The 16,889-nt window shown below is 34.8% G+C and overlaps 5 protein-coding genes across 5 annotated transcripts; 2 read left to right on the top strand and 3 right to left on the bottom strand.

The window, feature by feature from the left end:
• Positions 1-1,026: 1,026 nt before the first annotated feature.
• Positions 1,027-4,106, top strand: PHYBLDRAFT_172063 (hypothetical protein; the record flags this gene model as incomplete). Its single annotated transcript, XM_018436726.1, has 8 exons — positions 1,027-1,111; positions 1,344-1,400; positions 1,459-1,763; positions 1,966-2,060; positions 2,105-2,333; positions 2,440-2,720; positions 2,902-3,542; positions 3,796-4,106. 8 exons carry the CDS (start codon positions 1,027-1,029, stop codon positions 4,104-4,106), a joined length of 2,004 nt encoding a protein of 667 aa, XP_018288086.1.
• Positions 4,107-6,231: 2,125 nt separating this feature from the next.
• On the top strand, positions 6,232-10,549 carry PHYBLDRAFT_76303 (hypothetical protein; the record flags this gene model as incomplete). Its single annotated transcript, XM_018443138.1, has 7 exons — positions 6,232-6,264; positions 6,378-6,581; positions 6,706-7,172; positions 7,279-8,896; positions 9,073-9,657; positions 9,791-10,042; positions 10,151-10,549. The coding sequence occupies 7 exons, from the start codon at positions 6,232-6,234 to the stop codon at positions 10,346-10,348; spliced, it is 3,357 nt and encodes a 1,118-aa protein (XP_018288085.1). The 3' UTR covers positions 10,349-10,549.
• Positions 10,550-11,156: 607 nt separating this feature from the next.
• PHYBLDRAFT_149208 (hypothetical protein) lies at positions 11,157-11,743 on the bottom strand (the record flags this gene model as incomplete). The annotated part of the gene is made up of 2 exons (XM_018432233.1): positions 11,157-11,558; positions 11,630-11,743. The coding sequence occupies 2 exons, from the start codon at positions 11,741-11,743 to the stop codon at positions 11,157-11,159; spliced, it is 516 nt and encodes a 171-aa protein (XP_018288084.1).
• Positions 11,744-11,871: 128 nt separating this feature from the next.
• Positions 11,872-12,598, bottom strand: PHYBLDRAFT_172060 (hypothetical protein; the record flags this gene model as incomplete). Its single annotated transcript, XM_018436725.1, has 3 exons — positions 11,872-12,107; positions 12,162-12,193; positions 12,360-12,598. The coding sequence occupies 3 exons, from the start codon at positions 12,596-12,598 to the stop codon at positions 11,872-11,874; spliced, it is 507 nt and encodes a 168-aa protein (XP_018288083.1).
• Positions 12,599-13,915: 1,317 nt separating this feature from the next.
• On the bottom strand, positions 13,916-15,242 carry PHYBLDRAFT_135620 (hypothetical protein; the record flags this gene model as incomplete). The annotated part of the gene is made up of 4 exons (XM_018429733.1): positions 13,916-14,286; positions 14,363-14,505; positions 14,664-14,769; positions 14,990-15,242. The coding sequence occupies 4 exons, from the start codon at positions 15,240-15,242 to the stop codon at positions 13,952-13,954; spliced, it is 837 nt and encodes a 278-aa protein (XP_018288082.1). The 3' UTR covers positions 13,916-13,951.
• Positions 15,243-16,889: the final 1,647 nt, after the last annotated feature.

The raw sequence follows: 16,889 nt of genomic DNA, 5'->3' as shown, positions 1-16,889 counted from the left end.
GGAATTGAGCTACGTTATATACAATCCCGATTGTTATTCAGCATCTGTTTTTTAATTATTTATTAAAATACCCTGCCCATTTTTATTTTATTTTTAATGGTTTGTTTCATTTTGCCTATAGAAAATGAGCTTTATGAAGTATGTTTGTTTAGCACATCATTTTCTGTAACTAGGATCCTTATTTTAGAAAGTTTGTCAATTTCCTCAACAATTAGATGGTCAAAAGCACCATGTAATTGTTGAAGAAATTGACAAATATATCCATTCGGAATCGAATAAATTACTATGAAAAGTGATTTTTCTTTCATTTCCATCGTCGCTGGTGAATGGCATTTGACAAAGAGAAATTAGTTTTTAGACAAAGTAGATATTTATTCATAAATTTTATCTATTTGTCTAAATGGCTCAAAGAGACAAACTAATTTATGTACAATTATTGGATTGTTGCTGTTATTGTTGTTGCTACTTCGGTTTTTGTGGTAATTACTGTGTGTTTGCTTGCCTTAACAGATCTTTGGAAAGCGGTTAGACTTTTGTATTTTGTGTTTTTATTTCTGCACAAGTACTCAGGTTCATTAAGAACATTTTCAGTGGTTAGATTTCGAAAAAAACATTATATATAGTGTATAGTAGCCATACCGAGAATTGAATACAGGTCAAAAAGAGATGCTCAAGCTGTGCTTATTCTATAAAGGAACATTTGAACTTTTTGACGATCCAAATGCTCTTTCTTTACTGGTCATTTGTTTTTTATAAATACATTAAAAGTATAAATTTAATAATTTCAAGATTGTCAGGTTCATAGTGAACATAACTTATGTGTTATTTTTTGATGCTCTTTTCTATAGACCATTATTCGTTTTAACAAAGACTATATGGAATAATTTCAATCACAAATGTCAATTTATAATAATATATGAGATTTAACTGCTGCGGATACTATTAATGAATCAATCACTACACTATAAGTTGATGGCCACATTTTGATACCAACTAGCATCTCTTTCCATTTCACTTTATCTTGACATGTTCAAAAGTTTTATTCTCAAAAAGAAGCTATCAATCATCAACAAAAACAAGTCTGAAGAAAATGTGGACGATCCTTTTAAAGGTAAAAGATAGTAATTGATTTAATCAAATCTATATCATTTATAATCGTGTACCTTTTGCTATAGACATGGTGTGTGAGAATTGTGGAGAAAGAAGACATGCGAATAAAAAGTATTATAAATGCACATTCTAGAAAGAAGCTTCAGTGGACGATTGTACATATTTAAACTTGTCTTTTCTCTATACATTCTTCATGCTAATGGACCTTTTTTCTTTTTAATTACTATTATTAGTTGTAAAATCCAGTAGAGCCAAAAGAAGTCAAAGTTCTGATCTCAAGGAAGATAAACGTAAAGCTAAAATAAGAAGAAAAAACCGGGTAACGATCCTTCATTAGTTATTTTACAGAAGCTGTCAACAAGAGGGTCACAGTACATCGCGATCTCATGAATGCTCTAATCATATACCATCAAAGTCCGAGGTGTTTGCAAAACAATCTTGGATTCCCTTACAAAGATCTCAAGAGAGAACTCCCATTTGATATTGCTGTCAACAATGAATACAAAGAGCTACCAATAAATAAGATCATTATCACTTCAAATGATCTCCGTAATATCATATTCAGAGCAATGATGTTCATAAACAGCTACTGCTTGGCCTTTTCTCGTGATTCAATACCTAACTCCATTTACAAACAGGCATTTTGGTACTCGGTGTGCCAACTTGTTAATAGGGTGTTTCAGCAGTTTTAGATGTTTAGATTTTACTTTTGCGGTGGTTTAATTTGTTAAATGATTGGCTCTTACTAATCTAAATTTGAGATATTTTCAATCTATAAACAACTAAGGACTACCCTTAGTTGTTTATAGAATGCAAATTTAGATTCTCCAATTTTGCCTATGAATATTTCATAAGAAAATAAAATTAAGAGCAAAAGGAAATACGAAAGCTTTCTACAGCTTTATTTTCATATCAATTATCATTGGCTCACGTATTGAGTTACCGCAAAAGTAAAATCTAAACATCTAAAACTGCTGAAACACCCTAATGTCAGAAAAGTAACAAAGAGCGCTAATGTACCACCGGATCTTGTACAATCCTGGGATACGCATAGAGCCTCGATTACAAATTCTGTATACAATCAAAGCCTACAAAGCGAGTCCAGACAATTTCTGTCTGAAGCTTGCACTGAACTTGCAACCTGTTATACCAATTATATAGTAGAAAACTTTGAGAAACGATTACTGAGTTACCTTCGTTACACACTACAAAACTTATTAGTGGTAAGTCATTATATTCTTGTATTTTCTAAAAACAATCGACAATATTATCATAAAATTCATACTTTTGTAAATTTTAGAATTTTTTTCTGAAGAATATTGCTATCAGTTTGTTTGTGGAGGAGACCCAAGTTGGCCAAGTCGTGCACCAAGTTTAGAAGAACTTCAAAAATCATCAATTATAAACACCTGCCGGTTATTAAAAAGCCACCTTCCAGACAAAGTGACTTTGGCCGCTCTATCAGCACACCCTGAAAAGCATATCTCTGTATTTTTGCAAATCCTGTCCGAGTATGAACTAGAGCATACAAGCCATAATCCCTTCGATGCACGCTGGCTTCCGTTACCAAGACTATTTGGACTATTTTCAAAACCATCTTTCCATTTTCGGTCAATAACTATTAGTGCAAATTCGCGATACTGCTTTGTGTCCCGACCACTATCAAGAGGATGTAATAATCAACTCTTATTATTCAAAAGCCTTATAACTTTGCTAAACTGAGGTGTTAGAGGTATATATACATTATTGTCAATTTATCAGGGAATAATAACCCTTATTATTATTTTTTAGTTCTGACCTTGAGCCGAATGGCAAAAATCAAATTATGTTTGGAAATTTAATAAGATCAAATGGATTTTCCATTGATTGCCTATTCTACAAGAGGAGCCCAACTCCCATCGAAGTAAGAAACAGGACACTTCAACTTGAATTATCAGATTTTGAGTTCAATGAGGTACAAAACTACTATAAGCCAGTTTTTGTCGACCTTGGGCGAAAGGTTGTTTTCGCTGCAGCGGAGGGGCTATCTATTAAAGCACATAGTTTACTGCGGTGCACAATTCGGGAATACTACCATATGACAGGATCGACAAGATATCAAGCAGATCAACTTCAGCAGAAAAGACAAAATGGAGTGGAAGCCATTGAGAGTCATATACCATCCCACAAGAGAGCCTCCCAAGCAGCATATATTGAGCGCGTACAATATATTTTGACTCACTTGGACGTGCTATATAATTTTTATGGTAGTAGTACTGCTAAGTCTCAGTTTTTCTTATATCAAAGGTGCCAAAAAGTACCAGAACAGACGGTGAACATCTTGATACACGAAGATAGCAAGTATAGCCAAAAGAGAAGAAAAAAGAAGGCCAAAAAGAAGAAGCAGGAAGAACCCACAAACCCTAAAACCCTAAAACCAACAAGCCGACAAAGTGAGTAATTAATCTTTTTTTTTCTTTCTTTGGTTAAAATTTCAAACCTTTTTTTGTAAAAGGTTAAATACGTGGAAACCCCTTCCGTATAAAGAAGAAAAACAATAGTCCTGTTAATTGTTTTTTCTGGGCCGGAATGTTCGGGAAGGGCTTGGTGAGGCTAAAGAATAACCGATGTAGAGCGACAGGAATTTTGTGGAAGGCTTTGAAGAAACGAGAGAGAGAGATGGAGGTCTTTTTGCTGTTACAATAGATGAATACAATACCTCAAAGACGTGCAACAATTGCCAAGCGAAGAATTTAGAATCTGCAGATCACACTCGCGGTCCCAGTGTACTTGTCTGTAAAGCATGTAATACATTGTGGCTCCGAGCTGTTAATGCTGCAAAATATATGATGACAGTTGCTTTGTCGACTTGGAGAGGAACCCATCGACCAACCGCTTCCCAAATATCTGATAAAAGCAAGCAAACAAGCAGCAATTACCACAACAATCCAATAATTGTACCTAAATTAGCTTGTCTCTTTGAGCCATTTAGACAAATAGATAGATTGTCTGAATAAATATCTAGTTTTTCTCAATATCAAGTAAAAACATTGTATAAAGCAACTTCTATAAAAATTCTCTTTTTCTAGGATGGTTAGATAAAAGCAAACAAAAATAAACTGGCGAGTGTGTTGATAGCTGAAAAGCTTGAGAAAAGACATGAACCCAATATTGACTAAAGAAATATATATATAGTATAAAAATGTATATGAAAGAATAAATAATAGGTAAAGAAGTTCCGGTTGCACTAGAATTCTTTTTTAAAAAAAAAGAAATGGGGTAATATGTGCATTTCTAGGAGAACAGAAATAAATCTGGCTGATGAGATATATCGAGAATAGTAATCATAAGGAAATAAAAGAGATTATCAAGGACAAAAAAAAAGAAACAAATTGGCGAGTACCATAATACCATAGTATGCTAGTATGTGGCTTCGATTAGCTTTGAGGTACTACATTTGTATTTAACTGATTTCATAGGTACTAGTCAAGTAATCATCCATTTAACCATTAAGAATTGCTCGTAGTGGGTTCAAGACAGCGATAATACCGAATTATATAAGAGCAGCTAAAGAAGCGTTACAGACTACTCATCACTTTGGTAATTAAGTACATTGTTTTCCTTCTTATTCCACGGATATGGCTAATAATAATTGATCCAAAATATTTGAAGAAGATACCGAACAATTGTGTTACGAAACTCACACAATAGAAGTAGTGTTGCTATCAATCGACTCATTGTCTACCTAGACAAGCCCACACTTGCATTCAATCTTGGTTTTGATCTTGTGTGATATTCTGTGCTTTCTATTGATATGGTCAATTTGCTTAACCTGCAATAATTATATATATACAGATAAAGATAAATGCTTTGTATTGATTTGCATTGATCAAGTATATATTTTTGTTCTTTCCTTCGATATAAGACAATAATTTTCATGCATCAATGACTAACAGTTTCTGACAGTTTTAAATCTAAATCATCTTAAAAGCCGATAACTTAAAATAGTCTTGTTGTCAGATCTCTCCGTGTAAGCATTTAGTCATACAAACATGTAGCCAGCTACACAGAAAATTTGTATATACAAGACATAAGGCATAATAATAGAAAGAAAAACAAAACTGTGAGTAATTTTGCGATGTTTTAAATATCGTGTTAAAATGAGTAATTTGTTTGAGAGTGTAAAGGTTTCGATCATTTAATTATGCATGGCCAATATGCATTAAACAGTATGTCTGAGCTGGTTACAAATTAAAGAAGTAAATTTCCTCAAAAGAATTATCACTATAAAATAAATATCATTTATATATTTATATATATATATATGATATAATATAATGAACTTGTCGATAGTGATATGACTATAGATAGTTGTCACTAAATTAATGTTACAATAGTAATAATAAGAAGAAGACGACGAAGATTGATAAACTAGATAAATAATGTTCAATATTAGACAGGTTTTTTTCTTACAAGTTTTACAAATAGCTAATACATTATTATGATGAATTAACTGCAACTCAGACGTATAGTCCATTTGATCATTATTAATTTCTTGTCTCTGTAGATAGTATATATTTTAAAGGCAATAAAGATCATCAAAGAAGTTCCAAATAAAACTGTTTTATCCTACACACACGCACACACATATAATATATACATCATGTTTGTAACACTCTTTGACTCGCTGTATTCTTGTAGTCCTTTCTTGATTTAAACTATTGAATCAGACGCAATTGTCATCCAATCAATCTCATCATATGAGGCTCTGTGCAACCCAGCGAGTTTCCTATGTGGGAAATACAGCTTGGATAAAACAACTCAATTTTGTTTTGTATTTATATATTTTACATTTTTTATACACTCAAATGACTATAGAATGATACTATATCTGTATTTATATTGTATGTACGTATTATATACATATGCAAGAAATACATGTTGTGGCGAATACATATTTCAATAGCCTATTATTTTCTGTTTCTCTTTTCATCAAACAACCAGCTTACTCACAAGAGACAGTCGACAAAGTGACTTATTTCACAGTCACCCATACCTTTCCTTTGTTGAACTCTTCTCGTCTTTTCTACTCTTCATTCATTTCTTTCTCTTTCTTAATTTACCTGCCTTGTCTTGTTTGTCATGGCCACCATGGATACCCTTGTTTCTCCCAATGTAAATAATACATATATATATATATATATATCTTTTAAGAATTGTACTTATTAACAACCTTTCTTTTATACATCTATATCTATATCTATATATACATTGGTTTTTAACTATAGATCTCCTCTCTGAAGGATCTTGAGAAAGAATTTGCGACTCTGTTTAAAGTACTCGAGAATAAGAAAGAATCTGAATCCGATTGGGAAGAAAGAGAAAAGGCTCTTGTACGGATGAGAGCCATCATTAGATCTGATGCATCTACATTATATTACAAAAGACTTTCTCAAGGCATTCATGATCTTACTGATGGGATTGTTGTAGTTGTAAGTTTATTACCTGGTCTAATACTCGCACTTTATTCCTTCGATTGATTGATCGATTGATTGAATTTTATGCACATGAATTATATATAAAATATACATCTGATATCTATATATATATCTACAGTTGCACAGTTTACGTACTTCTCTTGCTCTCAAAGCTCTTGCTTTAATTACAGACATTGGTATTTTTGCGGGGCGTCACCTAGACTCCTATACATTTGACATCATATTCTCAAACCTTCTTCGATGCAGCAGCCAAAGCAAGAAAATAATTGCCTCCCAAACCATCCAAGTCACCAATACATTCTTATCTAATACGCCATTTTACTCCAAGACCATCCAACTACTGATGTCTGCCGCAGGAGAAAAGAACAATCAATTGCGACATTTCGCCTCGGTATATCTCAAGACAGTACTAGAGACTCACGGAAAGAACGAAAACACAAAGGCAGCCATGGAACGATCCGGAAGTCATGATCTTGTCGAACAGATACTCAAGAAAGGTCTATTTGACGCGACTCCATTTGTGAGAGAAGTCTGTCGACAGACATACTGGGTATTTTATTCACTATGGCCACCAAGAGCAGAAAGGTAAATAAATAAACAAACAAATAAATATGCATACAAATATGTATAAGAATATTTTAGATTTGTGGGCACAATATTATTATTATGATCGATGTTGTTACTTATGAAGTTCCTGGCATTCCTTTAATATCAACTCGGTCGTTTATATTGAAAGAATTATGCTTTCACTGGATCCAACAACCCGAAAACAACTAGAAAAACACCGAATTGATGGTATTCCAGATTCACCACTGTGCAACAGTAGAGTGTCAATGCCCATGCCCCCTCGTTTACGTGTGTCAGGAATGCCTCCACGTCAATCTCGTCTATCAACAACCATAAATGCAGTCACAGCACCTTCCCCTCGCACCTCGATCCAATCAAACTCACAGATAATAAGACGAAGAAGTACACTAATTCGACAGAACAGCATGCCTTCGCCTAGTACATCCACACCTACCATATCGCGGAAAAGACCTTTACCAGACCAACCTTCACAACCTAATTTACCTTTCAGACGGCCAAGAACAGTGCCACTAACCAAAACGCCTCTAATTTCTCTCATGTCACCTTTACCATCCAAATCACTCCCAAACAATTCTCCATTACCTTCGCCTTCTAGCTCCCCTTCCCCCTCTTCTTCTTCTTCCTTTTCTTCTTCTTCTTTACCTTTACCTTTAACTTCACCTTCTGCTGATTCGTTTTCGTTGCTGAGGGGACTACAAAGCGATGACACTGGAGCTAACTGCAGATCATTACGCTTGCTAACGACCCGATTGCAAAAGGCCCAGCAGCAGCCAAAATGTAATAGGCTACCGGCAGATGTACCTTTGCAGGTTGAGCTTTTACCCATTCTTATCAATTACATCACACAACCCACAAAGGACATCCAACTCTACGAAACCTTGATGAGCTGGGAAAGCCTGGCAAATATATTTGTCCGGGTCTTGTCGGTGCATCACTATGGACCTACCTTGATCAAGGCAAGCCAGGTAGCGGCATCATACCACGGTAGTATTGCTACCCACGAACTCCGGGTGGCCAGGATGTACAGCAAAGGGCTCCAGAGATTGAAGGCTCTGCTGAAGCAAAGAGAACCTCAATTGGTCCCAATCTTGATTGATATCCTTCGAGAGGCGGTATGCACAGTCCCGCCGCGAGGAAGACAGCCGATAGAGAACGCAAAAGGAGATCTGACACGAGGTTTGCTAGAGTGGCTGGATGAACTTGTGAGAGACCATGTTGGATTGGGAGATGAAGATCCGGATATACTCTGTGAAGGAGCAAGGTGGCTAAAGTCAAGTCTTGGGAATGGTAATTGTTATGGTGGTGAAGAAGACATAGTTTTGGCGCACCAGTGGTTTGAAGAGACTGCAAATGTGGTCAGTAGTCTTGAGGTGCTCTTTCCTTTGGTTGAGAGAATGAAAGACAAGCCATTTGTGTACGAACCCCTGATAGTTCTTGTGGGACGGTTGAAATTGGCAAATCAGAGAGCATTTGAGCAGGTGTCTCGAGGTCAGGGAGGGGTTGTTGTGGATCTTGTTCAGAATGGATTCTATTCACGACCCAATACACCACCGTCTTCGTTGGTGACTAATACAAGTCCTATACTTGATGGTGATCGATTTTCACCCGAGCAACATAATATGCAAGACCAATTACATCAAATGTGGGATGAGACTGCAGATGCGGAAGGAAGTACAGGAATGACAGTCGATATTTCCAAAATGATGCTTGGATTCAAACAGGTAATATAAAAAGGAATTTATATATATATATATATATATAATATTGTTTAAAAGGCATGTGCTTTGTGAAAGGAAAAGAAGAAGAAGAAAGAAAGATTAATGTATTGGTATCAAAATTGGCATGTGAATTAATTAACAATAGTAACAATAATAATTAATAATTTGTTTATAATCAGTCACCTGCACTGACCAGTTTCCAAGCAATTATCGAGGATGATCTTCAACTGCCCGACCTTCCACACTCCTTGTTTGGAACCGAATTAGACACCTTGGTTACCACACCATCTACACGTGCTCAACTCCCCGCTCAAAAAGAACCATTAGAAGAACTTTGTCTGTTGTCCCCATCTCCTCCGATTGCGGCTCCAATTCCAATGACACCTGATCGTTTTGTATTCCCAAAAGATGCTATTGTACGCATCAACCAATCTGACGATCTCAACGCGGCATTTTTTGTCAAATTACAACGTTTGTCGCGTGAAACGTACAACACCACAACCGCGACCACCACCAGCAACACGAACACGAACACGGACATGAGCATGAACACCGACAGGGAGCCAGACAGGAGCAGGGACATTACGGATGGGGAGATTGTGGAATTGGTCAACTCGGTTTTGGTGTTTTTGGAAACTAATGGGAGCACGAAAGCTAAAAAAGAGGCGATTATTTTGATAAAGTTGATTTTGGTTTCTCGGGCTAATCTATTGAGAGAACATGACCGAGTAGAACAGCGTGAAGAGTCACTAGAGAGGTCTTTGGTTTATCGACTTGCAAAAATAGTTTTGGACACCAAGTTAGACACTCAAAGCGAGGCAAGTATTATTGGTTTAATATTAATATAGGATATGAAAAAAAAAGTATAAATATTAATTTTTAATTATTATTATCTAGATTGCCTCTGCTGTTGATGATACTTTGGACACCTTGTTTTGTGTATTCAACCCAGAGATTGGGCTGAGTATCTTGTGGGGATTGTTGGGGGACCGGATCCAACCCAACAATCAAGATAATTCGGTTGCAACTGAATCTCAGCGCATTGGACTATCGTCATTGTTCTTACGACTTGGTAAACTAACACCCAAGGTGTCAAGTGAATATGTTGAGGATTTGCTAGCAATAGGAGGATCAGATATCTTATTACGGGTAAATATTCAGGAATGATTATGTCTGTCTCTGGGTTGTGTTGTATTGTTCTTTTTTTTTATTTTATTTTTATTAACATATTTTATATTATATTATTTTAATTCTCAGGGTTACAACCACTCAGATGTATTTGTACGACGATCTTGTGTAGAGGCCATAGTTGGTATTCATCGTGTGTTGGGAGATGGGTGTTTGAAGAGATATTTTGGTAGTCTCCGGCTAGATCAGCTAAGGGTCCTTCAACATTACATCACTCGATCGACCCACCAGAACCCCCAGGCCTTATCTTCGTCGGCCAATGTCTAATCAACCACACACACATGTATATAATAATAATTAATTACTTGTATATTTACATATAAGAGCAAGACATTCTGTCTTTATTGTAGATAAGCCTACAAAAGAAGAATAAGAACAAAAGAACAAAAGAACCCCCTATCGATCCGAGGCTTTATCAATAATATCATTTAGATATAGGCATATAAATTAAAAATAAGTATTTAAAATAATAAGATAACAATATTTATATTTATATATGATTTATTGTAATTTGACAGACGAACTCTAATATTATATACTGATTTAAGATTCTATATTTTTTGTTTCAATTTAACATTTTTTTATTATAATAATAAAATCCAACAATATAAATAAATGAAAAATATATTGCCTCCGATGCCAACTGACGTTTTTCAAGATTAGCTGGCCCTTTTTTTAAAAAAAAAGGCAAAAGGCATAGGATAATGGTATTCAAGAGCTGCAGTAGTACTACAAAGGGTCATATCTTGGAATATGCGGCCCATTTACATGACCACTTTTTGGACCCTGTTGTCATGAAGAATACCAGACACACGTCTCCTCTTGCTGCTGATTATTCTATCCAGACTAGGAATGAAATCAGCTTAGAGGTCTTTAAATGAAAGTGAAGGACATATATATGATATTGGGCTATAGGCTGGGATGGGGAATAGGAAGGTGGGCAAGAAACATCATATCAAAGAGAACTAGGGTACTGTTTTGTTTGCGACGTTTTGGGTTAATTGAGTCAATTGATGAAGAATGGTCTTCTTCCTCAGGTACTCTTAATTTTTTGTAATAAGTCTTCATTTGATTCTCAAACAAGAGGAATAGCCTTCTGATATTGCATGAAATGGCGAGCAAATGTTTCCAAACGAATCAGGTCCAAAAATTCCAACTCCGGATTGACTTGGAAATCTGATAGCTTCACTTCTATATATCCCAAAGTGATAGTCTGGGCTTTGTGTGGGATCGTGACTATGGCTGCATCTAGATGGAATATTGTTGTGCTTTCATCTTTACGATTTAACCACGCGAGATGTTTATTGATGTCAAGGTAATTAGATTTACTGTCAACAATGACACCTTTGTCGATTGCTTTAGCTCTAATATTAAGCAGGAGGTACTCAGTACCGACATGCTTTATAAGTTCTAGACATACATGTCCCTTCTTCAGCAGAATAATAGCATTATTTGCTAAAACTTGATAAATTTGACTCTGTAAGTCATACCAATGCGTTTTGGCTTTTGCTTTGCATGTTTTCATGTATATCTCAATGTTTCTTCAACTGAGGACGAAGACGAAGACGCAGACGCAGACGCATTGATAGATAGCGAATGAGTGTCAGTACCAGCATCAGATACAAGAGGTGTACGTATTTGAAGTGTTCTTGATAAGTACATTTTTTGAGTAAAATGTTTCGCTAATACTATACTTTGACTATCACTTTCAATCGTAATATGAATTTTTCTGCCGTACTGTTAATAATCTCATCTAAAACTCTCGCTATATTCTTAAAAGCCGGCTTTTGCTATTCGGATTGAATAACCAAGGGGCTCGAATCCGGGATTTTCGTTGACTTGTATTTCATTTTTATGCACTTCTTGTATGCTTGCTTGAAGTTTCTCAACAAACCATCCATAGCATCTTCATAATTGGTATAGATTTCGAACCAAGCAACGGTGAGTTCTTTATGATGTATGTTGTTGTTTACAAACCCGCATAAAGTGGATTTCGATTTGTGAAGCTTGCAATTGATTTTGAAGGCTATAAAAAACCATTGTTATTTGTATACTTATATTTAAAACTAATTATACTAACCTTGTACGTTAATTTTAGGAGGACAACGTTTCCTGATGAGGCACAACATTTTCTGGTAGGAGATGCCGTTTTGATTCTACCGGACCACAAATCGTGACTTTTTTGCCGGCGTGGGATAATTATATCTGGTCCCTAAAGATACAGAATATTCGTATACTTTTTTTTTGCAAAAAAAAAGAGTTGGTGTGGATTACTTACCAGTTGATGCTGTCATACTCTGGAAATATAAGTAGATGAAAGAAAGCAAAAGGCAAGATACGTGTAAGGATAATAAATAGTAGAATATCCAACAAGATTTCTACACACTTTAATGACAATTCATACTGTCCTGCATAACTGGCCATTGATATAGTGTATTTGTGCTTAAATATTATGTCTTTATTGTCAAGTCTGAATTCAGGGCTACTAATTGAATATACAGGATTTGATTTTTGCATGAGATAGAATTTTATTATTAAATTTCCCAGACAGGCTGGAACTCTTAAAAGAATTAGAGTTAGGTGCCTGTAGAGAGAGATATAAACACAGAGTAGTAAAGCTAATGCATACAATGAATATATTGTGTTTTTTTTTCAAGGCAGACCATTTTGCCCTGAAGTATCAGATAGACACCAGTCCAGACCGATAGTCACAATTCATTAGGCTGGTTGTATAGAAGCGTCGTGCCCCACTAGGAAACGCCGCCCCCGTAATATTGCTGATTTATTGAATATCGGTAAGATCCATCAGATAAACGGGTTTACAGACACACACACACACACACAAATATATAAATAGTATTGTAAAGGAAACGCATATACTTTACATATTTATAGCACTCTAATTCAATAGCTACAGTAATATCACCTTTAGTTAACATCAGTAAAGATGATAATGATATTTAATAGGAATTTTTTTACTACCAAGGAAAGTCTCTTTATTTTATTTTTAAAGATTGCTGATAGAGTAAGAAGCATCTGGTCAATTTAAACTCTATCGTGAGATTGAATCAAATAACAACGATGATAATAACTATATATGTCCTTAATATTGATAAGATAGTGTGAAGGCCAGACTCACACTGTTATTCTATGAAAAGTGGGGGAGGAAATGGGCGGGGTCTTTTGACTGAGAAAATATAATAAAATATAACAAAACAAAAAAAGTCTCGTTCGATACATATATTTTGGTTTTATGCAACGATCGTGCGAAATGAAGTGGCCTGTTTAATAAATCATCAATCAAGTAGTATTTTCAATTAAATTTAGGGGGAGAAGAAAACCCTTCTTTTATATATAATTTATATAATTTTTACTATGATCTGTTAACATTTACAATTTAAAATAATATTTATATATATAAAATATTAAGAAACTTAATGGGTTGAATGCGGGTAGCAAAATGTTAATCGTGTTACTACAGTATTTTACAGAATATTTATTTATTTATATATATAGATATTCATTATAGTTTTTGTGTGTATATGTATTTATGTATCTACAAGGTCCACAAATCCTCCAATTCACCATGGGGACCAAGGAAACGAAACAAGGTTTATTTTGTGCTTATCTTTTGCATACTATATTTTCCAAAATAAGCCAATATCTCCCTTGTGGGCTATATCAATAAGAAAAAGTGTGAATATATATATAAAAAGTCTATCAAAGCAGATACCTCTTGTATCACATTACACCCATGTATCTACTACAATACACATATGTCTATCACTTTATCTATCTCTCTATCTATCTAATATACATTCATACATATTTATATATTGTATGATTGAAAGAATGATTGAGGATGATTTATTATTGGTTGAGAGCATCTTCTATCACTTGTTTGATTTGTTGGGTTCGCTTCTTACAATGTCCAAAGCAGGCACGTAGGACATCCGATCCTACTGTTGTGCCTCCATTTTTGTACACACGACAGATTTCACCATTTGTATCCATTACTACCGTCACAGTCTCTTTGGCCAGTGACTCTTCTGTATCATTTGGATCGGCAATAAGTACATTGGGTTGGTTGAAAATGCAGAAAGTAGATGCGACAGGGAAATTTGTGAGAAGGAAAGGTTGGACGGTTTCACTAGGATCAGCCTCGACAGCCAACAGAGGAGAAACCTCGGCCTTTGGCAAAGAAACTTTTTTTTTAAAAAAAAAAATAATAAATTAATAAATAGAAAAATCATTCAACATTTATATATGATTGTTACTTACGGTTCTTTAGGGCAGTTACAAGAGCTAAAAGACTAGCATCGATAATATTTCCGTCATAGTTTAAGCATACAATATCAGCATATAGTACCCACACTGCCTTTCCGGATTCAATGCACAGACTCTCAAGAGGTACAACATTTGATCTATCAAATTGAAAAAGAGAAAAAAAATCAATTAGTTAGATGGTCAAATATAATTTGATCTGACTAGTCTTGCTTGGCTTTAACTTGACTTGACTTGACTTGACTTGATTTTCTACATTTTTTTTTTTTAAAAAAAAAACTTTTACTTTTACTTTTACTTTTTTAATAATTGATGGATGAATTCTGAAACAGCTTGTGCCTTTGCTGAAGGAGGTCCAGGGCGAAATTGGGATGAACACATTGGAGACAATTCGACATTGGGTACTAATTAAAAAGAAAGAAAAAAAAAAGAATCCGAAATATTATAGTTACGAATATGATTAGTATTACTATCTCTTTTTTTTTTTAATAAAAAAAAAAGGTTGTAGAAACACACGTCTTTATCTTCTTTTCTATAATATTGATATTATTACTATTGTTTATGTATGTATGTGCGCGTATAGTTTTATAAATATTCGTTATTGTTGTTGTTGTTTTTTTTTACCAAGATATCCCTGGTCTGGTGTGTCGACTTTGGGCTCGCATACTTCTGCTTTAATACCACAAACTACAGTAGTGCCACCCAATCTAACCATAGCACTGGCGTTGGCTGTAGCTACAGTTCCTGCAGTGACGAATGTGGGTCTGAACTGATCAAGCAATCTTCCATCTGGTCTGATATTCTGGTCTAGGAATCGTCCAATGTATTCATTGGGTTGGATGCGACTAAAGATCTCAAAGTTCTTTGTGGTGGTCATTTTGTGAATAAGCTTACAACTTAAGACATCTTGACTAGGTGCGATAATATGACGTGACTGTTGTAATAATGCCAGTCATTGTGGAAATTTTGGGGGGGGGAGAGAAAAGAAAGAAAGAAAAGTGAGAGAGCAAAGAAGACAAGTATAAGGTGGCTTATTTTGATTCTAAAGAAGAACATAAGAAAAATGTGTTTCAATTTAAAATTAATATTAAAAATCATGTATATGTCTATCTGATATATGTACATATACATACATTTATAGATACAAAATATATACCCAACAAACAAAGTGCTTTGGTAATTCGTAATATCAAATTACAAATGTCTCTAATGTTTATAAATAAAATAAAATGGAATCGATAGTTATATCGGAAGACGGAAGAGACTGGATGTTGCCATATTCACGTGTGTGGTACGGTAGAAGATGCTATCTATAAGAAATAAACAAAAAAAGAAAAAGAAAGAACAAGGAGATCGCTGCGGATACGTTCAAGGAGAGGAAACTGGTCATAATTGATTTTTCATGTGAAAGCATTCGAAAAAAAAAAGTTGCAAGGCTGCCTGGTCTATTTGACTCATTTGCATTCAAGGGTTAATAGTGGGGTGATTTATTATTTTATATTATTTTATATTCGTATTCTATCTACAAAGACAAAGAGAGAAAGAGAAAAGGGAGGGTATGTTGGGAGAGGAGGTTAATTGGTAATAAATGATTATATATCCATGTTTCAATGTTTCAATGTTTCAATAGTTGAAAAAAAAATATGTAAAATATATCTTTAAAAACTAGTCAATTGTCGTTGCAGGTAGTTTATGTAAGCTATTCTGTATTGGTGAGCATATACATATATTCAGTGCTGTTTATTATGAGCGTGTTTCTCCTTTAGATTCCCAGAACTCCTCTCTGAATCAAGTACTAACGTTGCCTCTCGTATGCCTCTTCCTCCCCTTCTAAAAGTCAGAACTTTTCAATCAATTATAATATATGTATATATTAGTAAATTTGGATTGATTAGATTGTGAATTGCTATCACTATTATTATTTTATGTGCATGTATAGGTTTACTGGAAATGTCAGATTTACTTACAAAATGTATAGGTAAATTTTGTAAATTATTAAATCAATCGAATGGCTTTTACATAATAATAATAACATTGCCTAACAAGCTATTATTGGGTTCTTTCCTTTGGGGTTGTTTATCAATACGATACTTTTATGGCACAAATGTCCGGGCGCTGAGAGACATGTAAGTATATAACAAGGAGAAGAGTGCAGTGCAGAGTTTGGTTCGAGCGTTCGAAATATAATGAAAGAAAAGAAAGACTCTGCGATTGAGGTAATGAAAAGGATGAAGAAGGTGGGTAAGAGAACACAGGGTATATTAATGTCAGCAAATGTTGAGCTGTTGTTTGTGGGGGTGGTTTAGATATTGGGGCAAATGACGACAAGACCAAAGGGTTTGAGAGATACAAGAATGAAATTGCCGATTATCTTGAAAGATATGCTGCTTAGAATTGCCGAACAAAATGCCATCACTTTTACGTTAAATCCACATTCTTGGTTGGCTACAATATTGGTGGTTAAATGTAATCTATTGTTACTTTTTTGCTTTGAAAACTTTACGGGCAGTGTACAGCATACATG

The sequence above is a fragment of the Phycomyces blakesleeanus genome, assembly GCF_001638985.1.
Source record: "Phycomyces blakesleeanus NRRL 1555(-) unplaced genomic scaffold PHYBLscaffold_20, whole genome shotgun sequence".
Lineage (NCBI taxonomy): Eukaryota > Fungi > Mucoromycota > Mucoromycetes > Mucorales > Phycomycetaceae > Phycomyces > Phycomyces blakesleeanus.
Note: the sequence above shows the minus strand (reverse complement) of the source record. Positions and strands in the feature narration are given on the sequence as shown.